The 22,801-nt window shown below is 45.1% G+C and overlaps 1 protein-coding gene across 1 annotated transcript in view; it reads left to right on the top strand.

Annotated features, from left to right (window-relative positions):
- Positions 1–22,801, top strand: part of CFAP52 (cilia and flagella associated protein 52) — a 41,626-nt gene extending 18,825 nt beyond the window's left edge. The window contains 6 exon segments of the mRNA XM_032616997.1: positions 4,045–4,193; positions 7,261–7,406; positions 10,254–10,405; positions 10,899–11,001; positions 21,586–21,697; positions 22,626–22,801. Coding sequence (XP_032472888.1) covers positions 4,045–4,193; positions 7,261–7,406; positions 10,254–10,405; positions 10,899–11,001; positions 21,586–21,697; positions 22,626–22,801 — 838 coding nt within the window.

The following is a 22,801-nucleotide window of genomic DNA, read 5'->3' as shown; positions in this document are numbered from 1 at the left end:
TTTCATAATTCAAATTTGGGCCTCTTTAGAATGTTGGCTTTTCTAATAAATCCATCATGGAAATGGTGAACAGACTGGCCAAACTTTCCTATGTTTTCCCACTGCTGTCTGGAGAAAAGCTTAGTAGTGCCTTTTTTCAAACATCTTTCGAGTCATTTGTTTGCACCTCTTGGGTCTTCCAGATTTGGCATGCTCGATGGCAGTGGTCATAAGATTGAGTTCTTCTGGATCTCGTTGCTGTATATCTTGGTAAATCCCTCACAAACCCAGTGAAACAAATAACCATCAGCAGTTTTAATATCAAAAAGAGCTACAGTCAGAGTTTGCCATTATTTGAATTTGAGACCTCTTTTGTCTTTGGTGAGATTTGTTCCATGAGGTTGGTCACAGTTTTTGCTCTGAACTTCCTCGGTGTTTCACTTGAATTTACAAAACTCAAAGTCATTGTTCTATAGGTAGCAAGACTCTCTTTGAAAACTTGATCCTTAAGATCACAAAATGTAGTTTTGGTTCCATGAGTCTTTGTGATTAGGTTCTCCCAAATATTTCTATTAGTGAAAATAGCTGGTGCCTCCCATTAGGTGAATCTTTACTTGAAAACTGGTCATTTCCTTTCTGTATCACTTTTCCTCTCTTTCTCTAAGGAGCTTGGTAGAATCAATCTGTAAAATTATTTGGTCCTTTAGTAAGGACCTTTAGTAAGGGTAAGTTTTTAAATACCTTTTCAATTTCTTATGGAGTCTTTATTTAGGTTTTGTACTTTTTTCTTTTTTTTTTAACAGCTCTATTGAAATATAAGTTACATATCATAAAGTTCACCCATTAGAGTGTACAGTTCAATGGTTTTTCTAGGGGCATATTTACAGAGTTGTGCAACCATCACCATAATCTAATTTTAGAACATTTTATATCCCCCAAAGAAACACACTAGCAGTCACTTTAAGCCTATAAGGTTCAGCTTTCAGCCTCCCAAACTGAGCACAGTTGATGAATGTACTGTGCTCAGCTAAAGGTAAAAAGGTAAAAAACTCTCTTAAAAAGGTTTAAAAAAAACGCTCAAATCGATCCCATGAGCTCTGTCCTCAAAAACAGAATCTTAAAATTAAAAAAAGAAAGAAAAAAAACAATAGAATTTTTAAAAAGAAAAATAGTATATCCTCTCTGGTCTCTGCCTGCTTTTTCTTCCTTTTGAGGTTCCCCCCTACATGTAGAATTCAGCTGGCACACAGTAATTTGGGCAGTTTTTAAATTTTAATTAATTAATTTTTTGTTGCATCACACGGCATGTAAGATCTTACTTCCCCAGCCAGGAATCGAACCCACACCCTCTGCGGTGGAAGCGCAGGGTCTCAACCACTGGACCGCCAGGGAAGTCCCTGCATTTCTTTTTTTCTTTTTTAATAAATACATTTATTTATTTATGGATTTATGGCTGCGTTGGGTCTTCGTTGCTGTGCGCGGGCTTTCTCTAGCTGCGGAGAGCTACTCTTCGTTGCGGTGCATGGGCTTCTCTTGTGGTGGTTTCTGTTGTTGCAGAGCACGGGCTCTAGGTTCGCGGGTTTCAGTAGCTGTGGCTCGTGGGCTCTAGAGTGCAGGCTCAGCAGTTGTGGTGCACGGGCTTAGTTGCTCCGCCTCATGTGGGATCTTCCTGGACCAGGGCTCGAACCCGTGTCCCCTGCATTGGCAGGCGGATTCTTAACCACTGTGCCACCAGGGAAGCCCCGTCTTCAGGATTTTTGGTTCTTATTGTTGTTCATTTTATCTGGCTTTTATAAACGTTATCTCTGGGAAGTTTGTGTGACCACTTCACTGCTCCAACATCACAAGCGTATGTTTCTGGATATATGCCCAGGAGTAGGATTTTATTTTATTTTATTTTTTTGACTGTGCCACGCAGCTTGTGGGATCTTAGTTCCGTGACCAGGGATTGAACCCGGGCCACGGCAGTGAAAGCTCTGAGTCCTAACCACTGGACCGCCAGGGAACTCCCCAGGAGTGGGATTTTAGGTGGGTGGGAAGGAGCACACATACTTAGTGTACCATCTTGATCCAATCAATTTGGAACTTAATCTCTCAGATCCTAAACTCAGGACGTTTTTGGACTAGGCTTAATTCCTGAGGAAGTGGACTGTCCATCTCGGAGAGAGAATTTGGAGAGTTCTCTAGGTAGATTCATTCCATGATACTTGATTTTCATAGGAGTCCATATGCTTCTTTAAGAGCTCATGTTGGGACTTCCCTGGTGGTACAGTGGTTAAGAATCCACCTGCCAATGCAGGGGACACGGGTTCGAGCCATGGTCCGGAAAGATCCCACATGCCGCGGAGCAACTAAACCTGTGCGCCACAACTACCGAGCCTGCACTCTAGAGCCCACGCGCCACAACTACTGAGCCCTCATGCCTAGAGCCCGTGTTCCGCAACAAGAGAAGCCACAGCAATGAGAAGCCCACGCACCGCAACGAAGGGTAGCCCCCGCTCGCCGCAACTAGAGAAAGCCCACGAGCAGCAACGAAGACGCAACACAGCCAAAAATAAATAAATGAATTAGAAAGAAAAAAAAAGAGCTCATGTTCCCCCAAGGAGGAGCTCATTCACTGAAGGCAGTGTCTGACATAAAACATTTCTCATTTCAATAAATATTACCACTCTAACGTCGGCTTGATTTGATCTCTGCTAATCAGAATTGGCAGGAGCAAGGAGCCCCTGCTTTCCTGTTCCAGCACTTGCTGTTTCTTTTTTTAAAAAAAAAATTTATTTATTTATTTTATTTGGCTGCGCCGGGTCTTAGTTGTGGCATGCATGCCGGATCAAGTTCCCTGACCAAGGATCGAACCCAGCCGGGCCCCCTGCATTGGGAGCGTGGAGTCTTAACCTCTGGACCACCAGGAGAGTCCCAGAGCTTGCTGTTTCTAGGTGGTAGTCCAGCATCATAATTTTACCTCTGAGTCCCAAAGCTAAATATGTGGAAATGATCCACTTATTTTTCCATTCATTCCAAAGTGAGTAGATCTTAACCTAAGAGAGAGGGACTCTCTTTTTATGGATGTGCTTTTGCTGATAGGTAGGAATTTCTTGAGAGGTATTTAAATCTAAAAGCCCAGTCTCCACAAGGACTTTAGCTAGAAATGCATACTTTATTTTTCTGGACACGCCCTGTGGCATGTGGGAATTTAGTTCCCCCAGCCAGGGATGGAACCTTGCCCCCTGCAGTGGAAGCGGGGAGTCTTAACCACTGGACCACCAGGGAAGTCCCTAGAAATGCATACTTATAAAGCAGATGGTCTTTATTGTACCCTGGTATGACTCCTTTTTCTCAAATTGGAATAATCTGTAATTTTTTGGACATTTTCCATTATATTTACGAGTTGTCCATTGGGGGGAAAAAACCCAACAGACCAATTACTATGGGTTTTTCTTCCTTGTTCACAATCTCATATTTTCTCATAACTAAACAAAGAAGTATTTTGGGTTGTCTGCAAACATGAATTCTAGAACCCTTGTCGTTTTCTTCTTTGAAATTTTAACAAGATTGTCTCCTTTACAGGAAAAGGTTTGTTTAGTCTCTTTTAATATAAATATTCCACAGATGTATTTCTTCTCATGTGTTACTTGCGATCAACAGGACACTGAAAGACTTTTAAATTGGCATTTTCCTTTTGAGCAACTTTGTCCCAACCCTTCGTAAGAAAAAAGACTATGAAAGATTTTTTTTTTTTTTTGGCCACACCGCATGGTTTGCAGGATCTTAGTTCCCCGACCGGGGTTTGAACCCGTGCCCCCTGCAATGGAATTGCAGAGTCCTAACTGCTGGACTGCCAGGGAAGTCCCAAGACTATGAAAGATTGTCCACAGGTGGTTTGAGGGCATCACATGCCACTTTACACAAAAAATCTGTAAGACCCTCAAGCTTGAGATAACAGGTGTCTAAAGGCGTCCTTCCCTCCATCCTCGTGAAGGCCATTTTAGTGTCAGACCGGCACCGGAGAAACACTGTGCATCTTGTATGGCTGCATCCCTTATCCTCTTGGTGGCTTCTTTGCAGTGGCACCGCTGAGCTCTTTGCCACCTGTGCCAAGAAGGACATCCGGGTGTGGCACACGCTGTCCAACAGGGAGCTGCTACGGATCACTGTGCCCAACATGACCTGCCGTGGCATAGATTTCATGAGGGACGGCAAGAGCATCATTTCCGGTAAGGTCGGTGTGCCAGGGTTTGGCTTCGGGCTCCGGCTGTGGCTTCGGTTCTCGTCATTCTTATCCTACCAGGCGCGACATGGGGATGACCTGGAACAGCCTCCCGCTGTCCACTTGCTTCTCATCTAGCCTCTCTTTGGAATTCCCGTCCAGCTGGGATCCCTTCTGAGCTAGGAATTACCAAGCAGCAATCTCTCTTCCCCGACGCTGCTGCATAGAGCATGTTGCTTTCTCTCTAGCAAGGAAATTCAGTGAATCATTTACAAAGTGGATTTGAGGCCTTAGCGAGTCCGGGGCACTTGAGTGAGAACCCTTTTTTTGTTCAAGAGATTAAAAACTACTTAAACTAAGTTATAGCTCCAAGGGAATTTATTTTTAATTCAGTTGATTATGTGATGCCAAAGTATTTTTTTTTTTTTGCTGTACGCGGGCCTCTCACTGTTGTGGCCTCTCCCATTGCGGAGCACAGGCTCTGGACGCGCAGGCTCGGCGGCCATGGCTCACGGGCGCAGCCGCTCCGCGGCATGTGGGATCTTCCCGGACCGGGGCACGAACCCGTGTCCCCTGCATCGGCAGGCGGACTCTCAACCACTGCGCCACCGGGGAAGCCCAATGCCAAAGTATTTTAACATAAATTGTAGACACCATGATATTCTAAATCAGTATGCATCTCTAAAAATATTTTCCTATAAAATCCTAATTTCTTAATATTGTTTATGTTCAATCCGTATACAGATTTCCCCAGTGGTCAAAAGTGAATTCACTGGTTCACATGAATGAAAAGTCAAGTGGGTCTTTAGGGGCAGCTATTTAAACAGTGATAATCAGGAGGACTTCCCTGGCAGTCCAGTGGTTAGGACTCTGCGCTTCCACTGCCGGTGGGCAGGGGTTTGATCCCTGGCTGGAGAACTAAGATCCCACATGCTGCGACACAGCCCCCCCCAAAAAATAATAATAAATAAAATAAAATTAAAACCCATCTCATCCACCTCTTTTCTTGGTTCTGTCTCCTCGTGTTGGATTCTTCCCCTGGGGCGTGTCTTCTCCACAGAGCGGTCCACCGGAAGCTCTTGGCTTACATTACACTTAGAACTAACAAACCCCGGGGTCAAGAATCTTGGAGTCCCCATCACCTGCTCTTTTCCTCTAATACCCCACCCCCACTTCCCCCAATGGCTCCCCCTTCAGAGTATATCCAAGATCCCATCCATCTCATCATCTCCACCCTCGTCTCAGCCACCACCTTCTCTCGCCTAGATTATTCTAGAAGCTTCCTACCAGGACTCCCTGCTCTGCTCTTGCCCATTACTCTTCTCCCCCGATCTGCTCTCAACACAGATGCCAGAAAACTCTTTAAAATGTAAGTCAGATCGTGCCATTTCTAGGGCTCAACGGTCCTTTCCTTTTTAAAAATAAAAGACAGGGCTTCCCTGGTGGCGCAGTGGTTGAGAGTCCGCCTGCCAATGCAGGGGACACGGGTTCGAGCCCTGGTCTGGGAAGATCCCACATGCCGCGGAGCAACTAGGCCCGTGAGCCACAACCACTGAGCCTGCGCGTCTGGAGCCTGTGCTCCGCAACAAGAGAGGCCGTGACAGTGAGAGGCCCGCGCACCGCGATGAAGAGTGGCCCCCGCTCGCCGCAACTAGAGAAAGCCCTCGCGCAGAGACGAAGACCCAACACAGCCAAAAATAATAAATAAATAAATTAATTAATTAAAAAAAAAAGACAAAGTCCCTGCAATTGCCTGCAAGGTCCCCCCTGACTTCTCTCCCCCCCAGCCCCACCTTCTTACCTCTGACTTTGTCTCTTACTGCTCAGCCCCCTGAGCCATACGTGCTTCTTTGCTCTTCCTATGCTACACATAGGGCCTTTGCTATAGCTGTTCAGTCTGCCTGGAATGTTCTTTCCCCAGAGAGCCCCATGACTCATTTCCTCACCACCTCACCGTCTTGAATCTTGGCTGAAATGGGATCCACCTTGAGCCTCCTATTTAAAATTGCTAAGGTCCAGAGCTGATGCTGGAGGTGATGAGGGGCAACCAGCCAGGTGAAAAGCTGGGTGAAGAGCACAGCAGGAAGAGGGAACAGCAAGTGCAAAGGCCCTGAGGTGGGAAATTACTTGGTGTGTTTGAGGGATAGAAAGAGGACCAGTGTGTCTGAAGCTTAGAGGGTAAGGTTGGGGTCAGGGTTGAGGGAGAGTAGTAGTAGAAGAAATTGAAGGGGTAGGGAGGGAGCAGAGACTAGTTACTCTAGAGAATTAAGGAGCTGGTTTTCATTGTAAGTGCAGTGGGGAAAAGCTTTTTGAAAGTTCTTCATCAAGGAGGTGACATGATTTTAAGAAGTTCACCCTGGCCCCTGCATAAATAATTGATTGCAGGAGGGCGAGTCTCAGGCTAGGGAGAAAGCTGTTATAATAATCCAGGAGAGAGGTGCTGGTGGCTTGGACAAAGGTGGTCCCAGGGGAAGGGTTGAGACGTGGCCAGATTTACTGTGTTCAGATTGTAATGCTGATGGGACTTGTGATGGATTGGTGGTTGGGTTGGGTTGGGTGGATGGCACAGAGAGGAATCAAGGATGGCTCTGAAGTTCTTGGCTTGAGCAGCTGGTTGGGTGGTGGCGACTTTTATGGAGACGGGGAAGATGATGGGAGTGGGAGAAGAAGCGTCAGGTTTAAAGTGGGGGCGAGGGGTGGGAAGGCAACGTTTATTTGCAGGTGTTAAGTTCTGCATCCCAGAGGCATGATCAACCAGCCACTTGAATGTGCAGGTTGTGTGGCTCATGGGAGAGGTGGGAGCTGGCCTCCCGCTTCTCTCTCCTGGGATGGGGCTCACCTGGAGGCAGGTTCAACTAAGGCAAGTCGCTCATTTCCCTCAGGAGGCGTGGCCAGTTTGGGGAATCAGGGAAAAGGGGGCTAGGATTCCTGGCAGCTGGTGGGAGATCGGCCTCTTCCCTCCATCACCACCACTGCCCCCAGTCCTGTCTCTCACTTATGATTTAAGAGAGCTGCAGTCTGCAGAGACCATGAGTATACTCATCCTGCCTGCCTTTGTTTCCCTTTCGTGCCAGCGTGGGACGACGGTAAGATCCGAGCCTTTGCCCCAGAGACAGGCCGGCTGATGTACGTCATTAACAACGCCCACAGGATTGGAGTGACGGCCATCGCCACCACCAGTGACTGTAAAAGGGTCATCAGCGGCGGTGGGGAAGGGGAGGTATTATTCTCGAAGGCAGAATCTTTTTAAAATAGCCCTTGGTTTAGAGCAACTGCCTCATAGCAGGCCACTAATTTGATTTTTTCACCTGTACTAGGAATCAGGCAGGACCAAATTAAGATTTTTGATGAAACTCTGAAATACCTCATAAATTAAAGTTCTAATAATATAAATACACATATCAATATTTTTGCTCCCAGAAAGGACATTTAGGATACAGACATGAAATCATTCTACAGGGAATTGAGCTAGGAATCCAAGTTGGTGTTTTGCCAGAGTTTTAGAATACATTTTTTTTTTCTCCTTCAAAAACCAGTTATAGGGCTTCCCTGGTGGCGCAGTGGTTGAGAGTCCGCCTGCCGATGCAGGGGACACGGGTTCGTGCCCCGGTCTGGGGGGATCCCGCATGCCGCGGAGCGGCTGGGCCCGTGGGCCATGGCCGCTGAGCCTGCGCGTCCGGAGCCTGTCCTCCGCAACGGGAGAGGCCGCAGCAGTGAGAGGCCCGCGTAACGCATAAAAAAAAAAAAAAAAAAAAAAAAAAAAAAAAAAAAAAACCAGTTATATAAATTGTCTTTATCTTATCTTTTAAAGGAGATGCTATTTTTAGAATTGATTCTTTCATCTACCCAGATGCTTCGACCATCATTTCAAAATTATTACACTCGACCTTTTCGTTCCATCATTTCAAGGAGCCTAAAACATCTTTTTAGGGAGAAGAAAGGTACAGCATCTTCACGTAGCCTTTGGCAGAGTTTGGATCAAACCTGTTAGTGGCTGAATGTTTGGGTTCTGGGGCCACACTGCCTGGGCTCCGATTTCACTTCTGCCACTTCCCAGCTGTGTGACCTAGGGTGTGTTCTTGAACCTCTCTGTGCTTCAGTTTCCTGTAAAAGTAAAGTATAAAGTGAAGATAGCAATACTCCAATTAGTGAGATGTTTTTTTACACTCTTTATTTTGTACGAAGTCTTCAGAATCTGGTGTGCGTTCCACGTTCAGAGCACATCTCCATGTGGACTAAACCGTGCAGATGCTCCACAGACACACTTGTCCTAGACCATCCCCCTGCTCTCTGCCCATTATCACCCTCGCGGCTCTGTTCCCTGCCCTCATGCCTTCAGCCACGCTGTTGCTAACACCCACAGCATCCTTACTTGCTCCCTCAGCCTTTGAGGGCATCGACCTTGCTGAGGAGGGTTACAGGAGGGAATCGCACAAAACAGATTCGTCGCCCCCAGCCCTGATCAGCAGTCTTTTCACAATGCCCGCTCCCATTCCCCACAGCTACTCCAGACCTTTTCTTCCAAGAACATAGTCTTCAAGGTCTTTGTAAGTACTAGAGACCAGGGCTGCTGGTCCGCAGGGGTGCACCGGTCTGAATCCCGGGGTTGCTAAGGTACTCTTAAGTATTTTATTTCCACTTTCATTGGCCGTTACCTGAGTTTATACCCAAACCTCCCTGCCATCCCCCAGCTAATGGCCGGCACATCCAAGGCTCCAGTCCTGTGCTGTTTGGCTGGTGCCCACACCACACTGGCTAGAACATCTGCATCTCACCCTGGCTAGAGAGCCACTGCCTGCCTCCATACATTCAAGATTGTGGATCTGTTTGTTTTCTCTGGCAATAGTCATCACCCTGTCCCATGTCAAGACATACTGAGTGGGCTTCCCTGGTGGCGCAGTGGTTGAGAGTCCGCCTGCCGATGCAGGGGACACGGATTCGTGCCCCGGTCCGGGAAGATCCCACGTGCCGCGGAGCGGCTGGGCCCGTGAGCCACGGCCGCTGAGCCTGCGCGTCCGGAGCCTGTGCTCCGCAACAGGAGAGGCCACAACAGTGAGAGGCCCGCGTACCGTAAAAAAAAAAAAAAAAAAAAGACATACTGAGTTATTTGAACAGCATAGCAAGGAAGATGGCCCGGCTCATTTGGGATAACCTCACGCTTCCTCATCTTCTTGACTAAGAAAGTGTCTTTGCATGTTTTTCTTACTTCATTTAAGGTTATTTCCCTCTTGTCCGGTGCAAATAAGTTAGTCTGTTATCACTGATCCCAACACTAGTTTTCAGTTTAGTGTTCAACTAGACTATGGCTCCTTTGTAGTCTTATATCACTTACACAAAATAATTTCTGCTCTTCTTATGTTTTAGAAGTCCAACACGTTCATTATAAGAAGCGTCTGACTACACTATTATGTTCTCTGGTATAGTTGTGACAGAGCGTTTATCCGTTACAGGACCTGCTGGTAGAACCGAATAACTTTCCTTTCTACTTACCCTTTTTATTACAGCTGGGGCATCATTTTGAAATGTTGTGTGTAGGTAGTTGTATCACCTCTGCATTTCATTTCAAGATAGCAAAGGGATATTAGACAATATTTGTTACTGAAAGTTGGGTGTTGGCTTCCGTGGAGTTGAGAACCACTGATTTTAGATGATTGAGACAGCAGCTGATGGGAAAGTTTAAATATGGCTCTGGGTACCCAAGAGATTCCCTGATGGAGGCAGGACTTTGAGAGCAGTGCTCAGCAGAAACGAGCAGACATGTTGTTTCACTCGGTTTAGCAGCAGCCCCTGCATTACTGGTTTTAGCAGCGGGTGTCTGATATATTTCTCAGCCCTAAAGTAAAAACAGGTGAAGGCTCCCTGGTAGGGCATCTCCCTGGCTCCGTGGAAGAATATTCCCGCCCTGCAACTTGGCATCCCTACCTCACTCAACTGAGATGAGGACAGGGAATTAGAAAAAGCAAGTCAGCCCAGGAGATGAGAAAGCTCTTGGAATCTTTTACTTTTTTTTAACCCCCTTCAAAAATTCCCAAGCTGGAATTGAGAGCCTGTGCTTTGTGGCTTCCAGGTGAGGGTGTGGCAAATAGGCCACCAGACCCAGAAGCTGGAGGAGGCCCTGAAGGAGCACAAGTCCTCCGTGTCCTGTATCAGGGTGAAGAAGAGCAACGAGGAGTGCGTCACGGCCAGCACGGACGGCACCTGCATCATATGGGACCTCGTGTAGGTACCAGTGATGGGGAGGACCAAGTGATGCAGAACTCAATCCCAGCATTTTATTGAACTCAAGGGAAGACTCAAACAAAGGGTAGAGGGCTTCTCCGGTGGCGCAGTGGTTGAGAGTCCGCCTGCCCACGCACGGGACACGGGTTCGAGCCCTGGCCCGGGAAGATCCCACATGCTGCGGAGCAACTAAGCCCATGAGCCACAACTACTGAGCCTGCGCTCTAGAGCCCGTGAGCCACAGCTACTGAAGCCCGTGCGCCTAGAGCCCGTGCTCCACAAAAAGAGAAGCCCCCGCCATGAGAAGCCCACGCACCGCAAAGAAGAGTAGACCCCACTCACTGCAACTAGAGAAAAGCCCGCGTGCAGCAACGAAGACCCAATGCAGCCAAAAATAGATAAATAAATAAAATTAAAAAAAAAAAAAAAGTAGTAAGTAAAGTTTCTCAGGAAGAGAAAGTCACGTTTCACAGCTCTGGAATCTATTTTCCAGGCGTCTTAGGAGGAATCAGATGATCCTGGCTAACACCTTATTCCAGTGTGTTTGTTACCACCCTGAAGAGTTCCAGATCATCACCAGCGGGACAGACAGAAAGGTAAGAGTCAAGGTCTTTCTGGTACAAGAGAAGAGCAGTGACTCCTTGTGGCTGAGGGTACAGGCTCTGGAGTCAGGCTATGCCAGTTCAAACCACGGGTTTGCTGGTGATCCGCCGTGTCAGTTTGGAAATGCTACGTAACGTTTTGGGGTGCCTTTGCTTCCTTTTCTGCAAAATGGAAGTGATGACACCACTGACCTCATGCAGTTGCTGTGGGGATTAAAGTCATGATTGAATATGATGCTAAAAGCAGGGGGCCTGGCACAGAGCGGACACTCAGTAAGTACTGGTTTTGATTATGAGGACATTTCTAAGGCTGGAAGTGTCGTGCCCAAGGGAGCTGTCACTTTGATTAAATTCAAATTGAATGACAATAGAGCTCATCTCTCATCACCCGACTTCGTCAATATATTAAAAATCTCTTAAGCTAGGGAGTCCATGTCCTTCAGTGAAAATTGGCCATTATTTGGGGGGGAACATTTCCCCCTTGGAGCAAGCAGGAGGCTTCAGGAGAGAGACACATGGAAGGGCAAGGAAGCTGGGGTGTCTCCCACCCTGCCAGCCACATCGGATCAGCCAGATCTTGGCCTGATTACCTGCACATCCAATTACTGGGTTTGAATACCCCTAATGTAGACTTTGAGATGACTTTGAGATAATTGAAGAAGAGTTTGCATATTTATTGTTTTGCCAGATACAGGCTAAGTTAATGGAGTTAAAAGTATTGAGGGAAAAATACAAAAGGTACCTTCCCTCCCCACCTCCATCCCCCAAATTAGAATCTAGGAGTGGGGTTTTTTCCTGTTTAAGCTTCCCAGGTGATTGGGAACGACTGCCTGAGACACTTTGTCATAAAAACCCAAGGAATGCTTCCTGGTCCAACCGGGATCTGCCCGACACAGACAGAATGTTCTGGGAGGGCGTGAAGAACTGCCTCTGTGTTCCAGTCTCTGTAGGTTGTTAGGTTTCTTTGTGTCTCATCCGCCCAAACTGGCCTATGCCTGCCCATCCCCCAACCTGTGCTTGACTTGTGGTCTAAGTGGGCTTCCTCTTGGCACTGGGGTGGGATGGATATTAGGGAGTTAATCACCGCGTCACTATAAATGCTTTGATGGACGGTTCATATTGTTTCTAAATTAGTGTGATATCTGCCATATTCTAGGTTTCAGCTTTTGAGGCTTGAAACAATCTATTTCCCTCTTATTTGAATTTTGACCAGAATATTCCAACCATAAATCATAAATCTGTCAAACTACTCTAAGTGCTGGGGACATGACAGTGTCCCTGCTGTCATGGAGCTTACCTACCTTCTGTATTAATTTTGGGTGGGAAGGGATGGAATGGGATAGTACACATGTAAATGAGTCCATGAAAGAGCAATGAGTAATAAGTGAACAAGATGATACGAGATGGTGAAAGAGCTAAAAAAAATATAGAACAGGCTATAGGATAATGGCTGGGAGAAGGAAGCTGTTTTAGCAAGGATGGTCAGCGAGGCCTCCTTAAGGAGGTGGCACTTGAGCTGAGGCCTGAGTGCCAGGAGGACCTAGCCATGCTTTGGTCTCAGGGAAGACCATTCCTAGGAGAGGACACTTGGGAAAGCCCAGGGGAGGCTCACTTTGACTTCCCTGGTCAAGGAAGCTGGTCATCAAGTACCAATGACTTACATCGATGGGATTCCTGAGGAACTAGGATTTGGGCATGCTTTCATACTCCTTTATGTTTTTTTTTTTTTGTTTTTTTTTTTTAAACATCTTTATTGGGGTATAATTGCTTTACAATGGTGTGTTAGTTTCTGCTTTACAACAAAGTGAATCAGCTATACATATACATATGTTCCCATATGTCTTCCCTCTTGCGTCTCCCTCCCTCCCACTCTCCCCATCCCACCCTTCCAGGCTGTCACAAAGCACCGAGCTAATATCCCTGTGCCTTGCGGCTGCTTCCCCCCAGCTATCTACCTTACTACGTTTGTTAGTGTGTATATGTCCATGACTCTCTCTCGCCCTGTCAAAACTCACCCTTCCCCCTCCCCATATCCTTAAGTCCGTTCTCCAGTAGGTCTGCGTCTTTATTCCTATCTTACCCCTAGGTTCTTCATGACATTTTTTTCCCTTAAATTCCATATATATGTGTTAGCATACGGTATTTGTCTTTTTCTTTCTGACTTACTTCACTCTGTATGACAGATTCTAGGTCTATCCATCTCATTACAAATAGCTCAATTTCATTTCTTTTTAAGGCTGAGTAATATTCCATTGTGTATATGTGCCACATCTTCTTTATCCATTCATCCGATGATGGGCGCTTAGGTTGTTTCCATGTCCTGGCTATTGTAAATAGAGCTGCAATGAACATTTTGGTACATGACTCTCTTTGAATTTTGGTTTTCTCAGGGTATATGCCAAGTAGTGGGATTGCTGGGTCATATGGTAATTCTATTTGTAGTTTTTTAAGGAACCTCCATACTGTTCTCCACAGTGGCTGAACCAATTCACATTCCCACCAGCAGTGCAAGAGTGTCCCCTTTCTCCACACCCTCTCCAGCATTTATTGTTTCTTGATTTTTTGATGATGGCCATTCTGACTGGTGTGAGATGATATCTCATTGTAGTTTTGATTTGCATTTCTCTAATGATTAATGATGTTGAGCATTCTTTCATGTGTTTGTTGGCATTCTGTATATCTTCTTTGGAGAAATGTCTATTTAGGTCTTCTGCCCATTTTTGGATGGGGTTGTTTGTTTTTTTGTTATTGCGCTGCATGAGCTGCTTGTAAATTTTGGAGATTAATCCTTTGTCAGTTGCTTCATTTGCAAATGTTTTCTCCCATTCTGAGGGTTGTCTTTTGGTCTTGGTTATGGTCTCCTTTGCTGTGCAAAAGCTTTGAAGTTTCATTAGGTCCCATTTGTTTATTTTTGTTTTTATTTCCATTACTCTAGGAGGTGGGTCAGAAAGGATCTTGCTGTGATTTATGTCATAGAGTGTTCTTCCTATGTTTTCTTCTAAGAGTTTGATAGTTTCTGGCCTTACATTTAGGTCTTTAATCCATTTTGAGCTTATTTTTGTGTATGGTGTTAGGGAGTGATCTAATCTCATACTTTTACATGTACCTGTCCAGTTTTCCCAGCACCATTTATTGAAGAGGCTGTCCTTTCTCCACTGTACATTCCTGCCTCCTTTATCAAAGATAAGGTGTCCATATGTGCGTGGGTTTATCTCTGGGCTTTCTATCCTGTTCCACTGATCTATCTTTCTGTTTTTGTGCCAGTACCATACTGTCTTGATTACTGTTGCTTTGTAATATAGTCTGAAGTCAGGGAGCCTTATTCCTCCAGCTCCTTTTTTCGTTCTAAAGATTGCTTTGGCTATTCGGGGTCTTTTGTGTTTCCATACAAATTGCGAAATTTTTTTGTTCTAGTTCTGTGAAAAATGCCAGTGGTAGTTTGATAGGGATTGCATTGAATCTGTAGATTGCTTTGGGTAGTAGAGTCATTTTCACAATGTTGATTCTTCCCATCCAAGAACATGGTATATCTCTCCATCTATTTGTATCATCTTTAATTTCTTTCATCAGTGTCTTATAATTTTCTGCATACAGGTCTTTCGTATCCTTAGGTAGGTTTATTCCTAGATATTTTATTCTTTTTGTTGCAATGGTAAATGGGAGTGTTTTCTTGATTTCACTTTCAGATTTTTCATCATTAGTATATAGGAATGCCATAGATTTCTGTGCATTAATTTTGTATCCTGCTACTTTACCAAATTCATTGATTAGCTCTAGTAGTTTTCTGGTAGCATCTTTAGGATTCTCTATGTATAGTATCATGTCATCTGCAAACAGTGACAGCTTTACTTCTTCTTTTCCGATTTGGATTCCTTTTATTTCCTTTTCTTCTCTGATTGCTGTGGCTAAAACTTCCAAAACTATGTTGAATAAGAGTGGTGAGAGTGGGCAACCTTGTCTTGTTCCTGATCTTAGTGGAAATGCTTTCAGTTTTTCACCATTGAGGATGATGTTTGCTGTGGGCTTGTCATATATGGCTTTTATTATGTTTAGGAAAGTTCCCTCTATGCCTACTTTCTGGAGGGTTTTTATCATAAATGGGTGTTGAATTTTGTCGAAAGCTTTCTCTGCATCTATTGAGATGATCATATGGTTTTTCTCCTTCAATTTGTTAATATAGTTTATCACATTGATAGATTTGCGTATATTGAAGAATCCTTGCATTCCTGGAATAAACCCCACTTGATCATGGTGTATGATCCTTTTAATGTGCTGTTGGATTCTGTTTGCTAGTATTTTGTTGAGGATTTTTGCATCTATGTTCATCAGTGATATTGGCCTGTAGTTTTCTTTCTTTGTGACATCCTTGTCTGGTTTTGGTATCAAGGTGATGGTGGCTTCGTAGAAGGAATTTGGGAGTGTTCCTCCCTCTGCTATATTTTGGAAGAGTTTGAGAAGGATAGGTGTTAGCTCTTCTCTAAACGTTTGATAGAATTCACCTGTGAAGCCATCTGGTCCTGGGCTTTTGTTTGTTGGAAGGTTTTTAATCACAGTTTCAATTTCAGTGCTTGTGATTGGTCTGTTCATATTTTCTATTTCTTCCTGATTCAGTCTTGGCAGGTTGTGCATTTCTAAGAATTTGTCCATTTCTTCCAGATTGTCCATTTTATTGGCATAGAGTTGCTTGTAGTAATCGCTCATGATTTTTTTTATTTCTGCAGTGTCAGTTGTTACTTCTCCTTTTTCATTTCTAATTCTATTGATTTGAGTCTTCTCCCTTTTTTTCTTGATGAGTCTGGCTAGTGGTTTATCTATTTTGTTTATCTTCTCAAAGAACCAGCTTTTAGTTTTATTGATCTTTGCTATTGTTTCCTTCATTTCTTTTTCATTTATTTCTGATCTGATTTTTATGATTTCTTTCCTTCTGCTAGCTTTGGGGTTTTTTTGTTCTTCTTTCTCTAATTGCTTGAGGTGCAAGGTTAGGTTGTTTATTCGAGATGTTTCCTGCTTCTTAAGGTGGGCTTGTATTGCTATAAACTTCCCCCTTAGAACTGCTTTTGCTGCATCCCATAGGTTTTGGGTCGTTGTGTCTCCATTGTCATTTGTTTCTAGGTATTTTTTTATTTCCTCCTTGATTTCTTCAGTGATCACTTCATTATTAAGTAGTGTATTGTTTAGCCTCCATGTGTTTGTATTTTTTACAGATCTTTTCCTGTAATTGATATCTAGTCTCATGGCGTTGTGGTCGGAAAAGATACTTGATACAATTTCAGTTTTCTTAAATTTACCAAGGCTTGATTTGTGACCCAAGATATGATCTATCCTGGAGAATGTTCCATGAGCACTTGAGAAAAATGTGTATTCTGTTGTTTTTGGATGGAGTGTCCTATAAATATCAATTAAGTCCATCTTGTTTAATGTATCATTTAAAGCTTGTGTTTCCTTATTTATTTTCATTTTGGATGATCTGTCCATGGGTGAAAGTGGGGTGTTAAAGTCCCCTACTATGAATGTGTTACTGTTGATCTCCCCTTTTATGGTTGTTAGTATTTGCCTTATGTATTGAGGTGCTCCTATGTTGGGTGCATAAATATTTACAATTGTTATATCTTCTTCTTGGATCGATCCCTTGATCATTATGTAGTGTCCTTCTTTGTCCCTTTTAATAGTCCTTATTTTAAAGTCTATTTTGTCTGATATGAGAATTGCTACTCCAGCTTTCTTTTGGTTTCCATTTGCATGGAATATCTTTTTCCATCCCCTTACTTTCAGTCTGTATGTGTCTCTAGTTCTGAAGTGGGTCTCTTGTAGACAGCATATATAAGGGTCTTGTTTTTGTATCCATTCAGCCAATCTGTGTCTTTTGGTGGGAGCATTTAGTCCATTTACATTTAAGGTAATTATTGATATGTATGTTCCTATTTCCATTTTATATACTGTTTTGGGTTCGCTACTATAGGTCATTTCCTTCTCTTGTGTTTCGTGTCTAGAGAAGTTCCTTTAGCATTTGTTGTAAAGCTGGTTTGGTGGTGCTGAACTCTCTCAGCTTTTGCTTGTCTGTAAAGGTTTTAATTTCTCCATCAAATGTGAATGAGATCCTTGCTGGGTAGAGTAGTCTTGGTTTCAGGCTATTCTCCTTCATCACTTTCAGTATGTCCTGCCACTCCCTTCTGGCTTGTAGGGTTTCTGCTGAGAGATCAGCTGTTAACCTTATGGGGATTCCCTTGTGTGTTATTTGTTGTTTTTCCCTTGCTGCTTTTAATATGCTTTCTTTGTATTTAATTTTTGACAGTTTGATTAATATGTGTCTTGGCATGTTTCTCCTTGTATTTATCCTGTATGGGACCCTCTGTGCTTCCTGGACTTGATTAACTATTTCCTTTCCCATATTAGGGAAGTTTTCAACTATAATCTCTTCAAATATTTTCTCAGTCCCTTTCTTTCTTTCTTCTTCTTCTGGAACCCCTATAATTCGAATGTTGGTGCGTTTCATGTTGTCCCAGAGGTCTCTGAGACTGTCCTCAGTTCTTTTCATTCTTTTTTCTTTATTCTGCTCTGCAGTAGTTATTTCCACTACTTTATCTTCCAGGTCACTTATCCGTTCTTCTGCCTCAGTTATTCTGCTATTGATCCTATCTAGAGTGATTTTAATTTCATTTATTGCATTGTTCATCGTTGCTTGTTTCATCTTTAGTTCTTGTAGGTCCTTGTTAACTGTTTCTTGCATTTTGTCCATTCTACTTCCAAGATTTCGGATCATCCTTACTATCATTATTCTGAATTCTTTTTCAGGTAGATTGCCTATTTCCTCTTCATTTGTTAGGTCTGGTGGGTTTTTATCTTGCTCCTTCATCTGCTGTGTGTTTTTCTGTCTTCTCATTTTGCTTATCTTACTGTGTTTGGGGTCTCCTTTTTGCAGGCTGCAGGTTCGTAGTTCCCGTTGTTTTTGATGTCTGTCTCCAGTGGCTAAGGTTGTTTCAGAGGGTTGTGTAGGCTTCCTGGTGGAGGGGACTAGTGCCTGTGTTGTGCTGGATGAGGCTGGATCTTGTCTCTCTAGTGGGCAGGTTCACGTCTGGTGGTGTGTTTTGGGGTGTCTGTGGCCTTATTATGATTTTAGGCAGCCTCTCTGCTAATGGGTGGGGTTGTGTTCCTGTTTTGCTAGTTGTTTGGCATAGGATGTCCAGCACTGTGGCTTGCTGGTCGTTGAGTGAAGCTGGGTGCTGGTGTTAAGATGGAGGTCTCTGGGAGATTTCCGCTGTTTAATATTATGTGGAGCTGGGAGGTCTCTTGTTGACCAGTGTCCTGAAGTTGGCTCTCCTACCTCAGAGGCAGAGCCCTGACTCCTGGCTGGAGCACCAAGAGCCTTTCATCCACACGGCTCAGAATAAAAGGGAGAAAAAGTAGAGAGAATTAGTAGAAGTATGAGGAAAGAAAGAAGGAAAGGAGGAAAGGAAGGAAGGAAGAAAGAAGCAAAGAAGGAAAGAAAGGAGGGAGGGGGGGAGGGAGGGAGGAAGGAAGGAAGGAGGGAAAGAAGGAAAAAAAGACAGAAAGAAAGATGATACAGTAAAAATAAAATAAAGTATAATATAGTTATTGAATTAAAAAATATTTAGAAAAAAAAAGGGACGGATAGAACCTTAGGACAAATGTTGGAAGCAAAGCTATACAGAGAAAATCTTTCACAGAAGCATACACATACACCTTCACAAAAAGAGGTAAAGGGGGAAAAATCATAAATCCTGCTCCCTGAGACCACCTCCTCAATTTGGGGTGATTCGTTGTCTAAAGGAGGAAGGGAAGGAAGGAAAGAAAGAAAGAACGAAGGTAAAGTATAATAAAGTTATTACAATTAAACTTAATTATTAAGAAAAAGAATTTTTTAAAAAAAGTCATGGACGGATATAGCCCTAGGACAAATGGTGGAAGCTAGAGTATACAGACTAGATGTCACACAGGAGCATACACGTACACCTTCACAAAAAGAGGAAAAGGGAAAAAAATCATAGATCTCGCTCCTAAATTCCCCCTCTTCAATTTGGGATCATTCCTTGTCTATTCAGGTATTCCACAGATGCAGGGTATATCAAGTTGATTGTGGAGCTTTAATCCGCTGCTTCTGTGGCTGCTGGGAGAGATTTCCCTTTCTCTTCTTTGTTCTCACAGCTCACAGGAGCTCAGCTTTGGATTTGGCCCTGCCTCTGCGTGTAGGTCGCTGGAGGGCGTCTGTTTTTTCGCTCAGACAGGACGGGGTTAAAGGAGCCGCTGATTCGGGGCCTCCGGCTCACTCAGGCCGGGGGTTGGGGGATGGGGGAAGGAGGGGCACTGCGTGCGGGGCCGGCCTGCGGGCGGCAGAGGCAGCGTGACGTTGCGGCAGAGGCCGGCGTGACGTTGCACCAGCCTGAGGCCCGCCGTGCGTTGTTCCGGGGAAGTTGTCCCTGGATCCCGGGAACCTGGCAGTGGCGGGCTGCACAGGCTCCGCGAAAGAGGGGTGTGGAGAGTGACCTGTGCTCGCACACAGGCCCCTTGGTGGCGGCAGCAGCAGCCTTAGCGTCTCCCGCCCGTCTCTGGGGTCCGCGGTTTTAGCCGCGGCTCGCGCCCGTCTCGGGGGCTCGCGCCCTCAGCCGCGGCTCGCGCCCGTCTCTGGGGTTCGCGCTTTTAGCCGCGGCTCGCGCCCGTCTCTGGAGTTCCTTTAAGCAGCGCTCTTAGACCCCTCTCCTCGCGCACCAGGAGACAAAGAGGGAAGAAAAAGTCTCTTGCCTCTTCGGCCGGTGCAGGCTTTTCCCCGAACTCCCTCCCGGCTAGTCGTGGTGCACTAACCCCTTCAGGCTATGTTCAAGCCGCTAACCCCAGTCCTCTCCCTGAGCTCCGTCCAAAACCAAAACCTTAGCCTCAGCTCGCAGCCCCGCCCGCCCCGGTGGGTGAGCAGCAAGCCTCTCGGGTTGGTGAGTGCTGGTCGGCACCGATCGTCTGTGCAGGAATCTCCCCGCTTTGCCCTCCGCACCCGTCGCTGTGCACTACTCCGCGGTCCCGAAACTCCCCCCTCTGCCTCCCGCAGTCTCCGCCCGCGGAGGGGCTTCCTAGTGTGTGGAAACTTTTCCTCCTTCACAGCTCCCTCCCACTGGTGCAGGTGCCGTCCTTATTCTTTTGTCTCTGTTTTTTTCTTTTGCCCTACCCAGTTACGTGGGGAGTTTCTTGCCTTTTGGGAGGTCTGAGGTCTTCTGCCAGCCTTCAGTAGGAGTTCTGTAGGAGTTGTTCCACGTGTGGATGTATTTCTGGTGTATCCGTGGGGAGGAAGGCGATCTCCGCGTCTTACTCTTCCGCCATCTTCAAGGTCCCCCCTCCTTTATGTTTTTACTATGAAATCAGAACTTTATTGTTAAAGTGACCGAGCATCGATAGAAATTATAAAGCAAAATAAATAAATAAAAAGAAAAGAAAAATTTTAAATAGCATACACCATTTCTAGCTAAGTTCAGAGGAATACAGATTCCTGGCGTAATGACGGGAACACAGGAAGTTGCCATCAACATGAAACAGAGAGAAAGTTCTGGGTGAAATACCCAAGTTCCCACTCCTGATTCCTGGTCAAGGGCTCTATGTTTAGAAAGAAATTTTTTTTTTTTTTGTGGTACGCGGGCCTCTCACCGTTGTGGCCTCTCCCGTTGCGGAGCACAGGCTCCGGATGCGCAGGCTCAGCGGCCATGGCTCACGGGCCCAGCCGCTCCGCGGCATGTGGGATCTTCCCGGACCGGGGCACGAACCCGTGTCCCCCACATCGGCAGGCGGACTCTCAACCACTGCGCCACCAGGGAAGCCCTAGAAAGAAATTTTATTTGTGAATTGGTTGTACATTTACAAAGTTCAAAGTTCAAAAAGCATAAAAGCAGTATATTCAGAGAAAAATCTTCCTTCCTTGAGCCCCTGTCTCCTTTCCACCCCTAACCCAGTTCCTTGGCCCAGGAGGGGGCGGGGGGTGGGGGGTGAGGATGCGGGTGGAATATATGATCAATCTCTGTTTAAACCCAGCCCTGCGGAATGTTCTGTTGCTTTGAGGCAGAAGAGAAGGTTTGGAATAAGGGTGGGGTGAGGAAGAGGGAGGGCCGGCCACGGTGAGAGCTCACTTTTTAAGGCCCAGTCTCCAGAATTTTCCAGAACTGCTCATTCCCCAAGCTGGAGGAAGGAAATGCTTTCCCCTCCCGCCAGGCCTAAAGAAAGCTTCACTTTCCTCCTCTTAAGAGCAGAATTGGGAAAGTGGATGCAGTGGCCGCTTTCTTCTCTCCTTTACAGCTCCCTTCAGGCTCAATCTGCTCCATCTGACCAAAAGTACTCTCTGTCTCAATCCAGTTTACCAGCATATCAACACCTCTTTAAATTGAATGCAAATTTTAAAGCCACTACTAAAAATATTAAAATGATTTCTCCACCCCCTGCTTTAGCCTATTTATAATTTCAGCTGGTGTATCATCCCGGGTGTATTTTTGCTGTCTGCTATATAAAGTAGAACCTCCTTTTGTTAGCATGCGTGTGGATGATTTCACTGAGCTGAACCCCGCCTCATGCTTCTTTCTTGAATTCCAGATTGCTTACTGGGAAGTGTTTGATGGGTCAGTAATCAGAGAGTTGGAAGGTTCCTTGTCCGGGGCCATCAACGGCATGGATATCACCGTGGAAGGAGTGCATTTTGTCACAGGTCAGTCCTGGGATAAGAGAAGAAAGCCGAGCCCAGCTTATTTAAATGGGAAGGTGGAACTCCCAGGCGGGAGGCAACTGGAAATGACCACAAAAGGGTCTAAAGGGCAACGTGGTTAGATTCAGGCCTGAACACTGCAGCCGGTGTGGCTGGCAAAGAAAAATCCAGAAGCCACATTTCAATGAGAGGAAACATTTGCTCACGAGCCTTAGGGGCACAAATATAAACCTAAGCTTCCACTGAGTGCTTTTTCTGTGATGGGCAGCGATGAAAGAAATGCGCCTTTACACAACATTGTAAACCAATTATACTTCAATTTAAACAAATTAATTAATTAAAAAAGAAAGGAAGAAAGAAATGGGCCTTTACGTGGGCTGGGCTGTCCAGTCTGCCTTGCTCTGCTATTTCCGACTGAAGTCTTAAATGCCAGGCTTTTCGGTCAGCATTTCCAGGGGGCATTTGCCACACAATGTGCCCATTGCAACAGCATCAGTCCCATTTCTTGCAGCCTCTTGGATTCTTCCGGACAGTAACCAGTTAATGTTCCAAATCAATAAGTTTCACAAACACATTTATGTAAAGCATGATATAAAATTAGACATGGTATGATCCTAATCACATATTCAGATGTATATCTGTGTAACTTACAGAGAAAAGACCGGAAGGAACTAAACCAAGATGTTACTAGTGGTTCTTTCTGGATGGTGGGATCGAGGGTGATGTCACCTCTTTACCTTTTTTCCCCCCCAAATTAACTACAACAGATCTAGATTTTTATAATCAAGGAAAAGAGTGTTTATAAGGATAGGTTTTTCTTCCTTTAAATCGGCACATGGGGAATGTATTGAAAACGATCCAGTAATTTAAAATCAGGACTTTCTCTCTGTTCTGTTGCAGCAATGCCATGTAACTGCTTTGTCATTTTCAGGTGGAAATGACCATCTTGTCAAAGTTTGGGATTACAATGAGGGTGAAGTGACTCACGTTGGGGTGGGACACAGCGGCAACATCACCCGCATCCGGATAAGTCCAGGAAATCAGTACATCGTTAGCGTGAGTGCCGATGGGGCCATTTTGAGATGGAAGTACCCATTTCCCTCATGA

Source organism: Phocoena sinus, chromosome 20 (assembly GCF_008692025.1).
Source record: "Phocoena sinus isolate mPhoSin1 chromosome 20, mPhoSin1.pri, whole genome shotgun sequence".
NCBI classification, from domain to species: Eukaryota; Metazoa; Chordata; class Mammalia; order Artiodactyla; family Phocoenidae; genus Phocoena; species Phocoena sinus.
The sequence above is the reverse complement of the archived record's forward strand: the minus strand, read 5'-3'. Positions and strand labels throughout refer to the sequence as shown.